Here is a 3251-nt window from a genome sequence, read left to right as displayed (position 1 = left end):
AAAGTCTGTGAAAGTGATTTTGTGCCTCTTTGGGATGAACAATAAGTCTGAAGTAATGAATTAGTAGATTGCAGAGAGGAAGATGACACAGCAGCAAACCAGAAATGAAGCCGAGACCATCTGATGACATGACAACGTACATGCCATCAAGACACGTCTGGCTCACATTTCACCAAAAATCAGAATTAAAAAAGAAATTAATAGTTTTATTCAGTAAGGATGCATTAAATTGATCAAAAGTGACAATAAAGACATTTATAATGTCACAAAAGATTTCTAGTTCAAATAAATGCGGTTTCAAATAACATTGATAATAATCAGAAATGTTTCTTGAGCAGCAAATCAGCATATTAGAATGATTTCTGAAGATCATGTGGCACTGAAGACTGGAGTAGTGATGCTGAAAATACAGCTGTATTTCACAGTAATAAATTACATTTCAACAGATATTCAAATAGAAAACCATGATTTTAAATTGTAAAAATGTTCTAAATTTTTTCAGTTTCTCAATTTTTTAACTGTAAATAATTTTTACTGTAAGCAATAAATGCAGCCTTGGTGAATATAAGGGTCTTTCAAAAACACTGACAAATCGTACCCACCCCAAATTTTGAACAGTAGTGTATGTACACTGCCTGCTTTCGTTGTGGCATTGTCTCGACAAAGTTATGCAACACCACAGCGTTTATTTCCATGAAGAACTGCATTCATTTTATGGTTGAGATCTTGTATTGTCAATAGGAGAGTCAAAGCACTCTATAAAGTCAACTCCAGCACATCCTAAAGACCTTCAATAAGGTTAAGCTCAGGAAACTGTGGTGACCAATTCATTTATGAAAATGATTCCTCATGCTCCCTAAACCACAATTTCACAAATCGGGTCCAATAAATCTTGACATTGACATCCTGGAATATGGACATGGGTACATCTTCCGACATGGTTGTTTAATAAATGAAAAACTACAACATGCCAGAAACATATTAGTCACTGCAATAATGATCCAATCCTAGACTCTCAGTATTTGCTTATTTAAATCCAAATTTTGGCCAGGCAGTGTATAGAGAGAGAGAGTCAGAGAGTCTGTTTTTAGAACCATTATGATTTTTGCATTGTGACATTTTCATAACAATTAAAAACTAATGTACAATTATGCAAAATATGTCTTGTTTTGTTCTTTTGATTTAGGGGTGATATTTAACCTGATATATTTTTGTGAGATACGATTTATCTTATTCAGTAGAGGGTGCTGTGGACGTCTATATATAACAGACGAGAGTGCAATGCCACATCACAAAATGCTGTACAAGCTGAAATGTCTCAAACACAGATTGATGTCCAAGCGTGGCCTGTGTATTTCTGGCTCTGACCTGGTGCAGCGGTGAGCACTGGATGAAGTTGATGGGCGGCTCGCTCTGTTTGCTCTTCAGACGCAGCATGTTGTCGGTGTAACCCCAGCTCAGAATAGCCGACCACTGTATGTCGGTGCTATGCATGCTCCTTACACCTGAGAGACAACGGGAAAACACTTCATCTGTACTGTGAGGTGATTTTCAACGACAGCACATTCACTTCATTCTCATTTCCTCTGGTATTATGAGAACTGCGTTCATTCATGCGGATAATTGTGATAAGACACAAATGCAGATGCAATAAAAGCACTAGAAACTGTTCATGGACCAAAACACAGCCAAGATTAGTAACTGGCTGATATATTAGCAGTTCAGATTAATCATTTAATATTTTAATTTTCAGATAATGGCCACTGAATGCTGCTTTTCCCTTTAAAACAGAAAAATCTGGGTTCTCTTTTGTTTTTTTTTACACCTGGTATTAACATCTGTTTGACTGAATAAAAACATCTGCTAATAATTGTATAATTGTAGATAAATAAATGAAGATTCACTAAATACATCTGGAGCACATCTGAAATTCATAAACACTACTGTTCAAAATTTTGGGGTCAGGAAGATTTTTCAATGTTTTTGAAAGAAGTCACCAAGGCTGTATTTACTTGATCAAAAATACAGTGAAAACAATAAAAATTGTGAAATATTATTATATTTTCAGCATCATTACTACAGTCTTCAGTGTCACATGATCCTTCAGAAATCATTCTAATATGCTGATTCGATCAAGAAACATTTCTGATTATTACCAATGTTGAAAACAGTTGTGCTGCTTCATATTTTTGTGGAAACCGTGATACATTTTATTTTTTAGGATTCTTTGATGAAAAGAATAGCGTTTATCAGAAACAGAAATCTTTTGAAACATAAATGTCCTTACTGTCACTTTTGATCCATTTAATGCATCCTTGCTGAATAAAAGCATTCATTTCTTTCATAAAACCATCTTACTGACCCCACACTGGATATATCAGGTTTATAATTTCATGTTTATGCGTGATGAAGCAGTTTCTTGTGTGTGTTCTCCTTCACCTTGCTCTTTGCTGTAGATCATCATGAGGCAGAACTTGCGCGAGAGGCCGCAGATGGCACGTGTGGGCAGCGCCAGCAGGGAGCCGAAGTGTTCGCCGTGAGGTTGACTGAAACAGACCACGGGGTCCGGAGCACTGGGGGATCCCACATACTCGCCCCATTTCAAGCCCTTTATCCACGGCAGAGGACTCTAGAAACGACACAAGAGGGATTTAAGACTTTAGAAGACCAATGGGATGATCTGGGATTCAAATAAAATCTTTCACTGCCAGAAGCACTGACCCTTTTCAACAACAAATAGGTAAAACAAAAAAGAAAACTGCATTTTATAGGAATATTTTCACCCAAAAATGAAGTGTTTGTTTCTATTCGCCCGATTTGGAGAAATGTAGCATTCCATCACTTGCTCAGCGATGTGAAAAACTCTCCTGATTCAGACCAGACCACTTTTTCACTGGAGGAAGCGTTGTTATGGATTATTGACTCATATTTTGGCCAGAAGCAACGGTTTGAAGTTAAAAACATCTTGATGGATTTGTTTCAGCTTTTGTCTTCTCAAGTCATTAACTGATGGACTGGAGTGGTGTGGATTACTTGTGGATTATTGTTAGGGATGCACCGATACCGATACTGGTCTCCTGTACTCATACTCGTACTCGTTAAAATGCCCCGATACCAAACGCCGATACCACACAGCATGTGATAAGCGCCATATTCAAACAAAGAAACACCAACAACAGAACAACAGACAGCAGAAAGGAGTTAAGGATGTCTACTACGAAGTATATGTATGCAATGAATATAATGTTAAA

At 37.1% G+C, this 3251-nt stretch overlaps 1 protein-coding gene across 1 annotated transcript in view; it reads right to left on the bottom strand.

Annotated features, from left to right (window-relative positions):
* LOC107691204 (lysosomal-trafficking regulator-like) overlaps positions 1–3251 on the bottom strand; it is a 122024-nt gene that overhangs the window by 6788 nt on the left and 111985 nt on the right. The window contains 2 exon segments of the mRNA XM_016489701.1: positions 1369–1505; positions 2440–2629. Coding sequence (XP_016345187.1) covers positions 1369–1505; positions 2440–2629 — 327 coding nt within the window.

Source organism: Sinocyclocheilus anshuiensis, unplaced genomic scaffold (assembly GCF_001515605.1).
Source record: "Sinocyclocheilus anshuiensis isolate Anshui unplaced genomic scaffold, SAMN03320099.WGS_v1.1 scaffold462, whole genome shotgun sequence".
NCBI lineage: Eukaryota > Metazoa > Chordata > Actinopteri > Cypriniformes > Cyprinidae > Sinocyclocheilus > Sinocyclocheilus anshuiensis.
The sequence above is the reverse complement of the archived record's forward strand: the minus strand, read 5'-3'. Positions and strand labels throughout refer to the sequence as shown.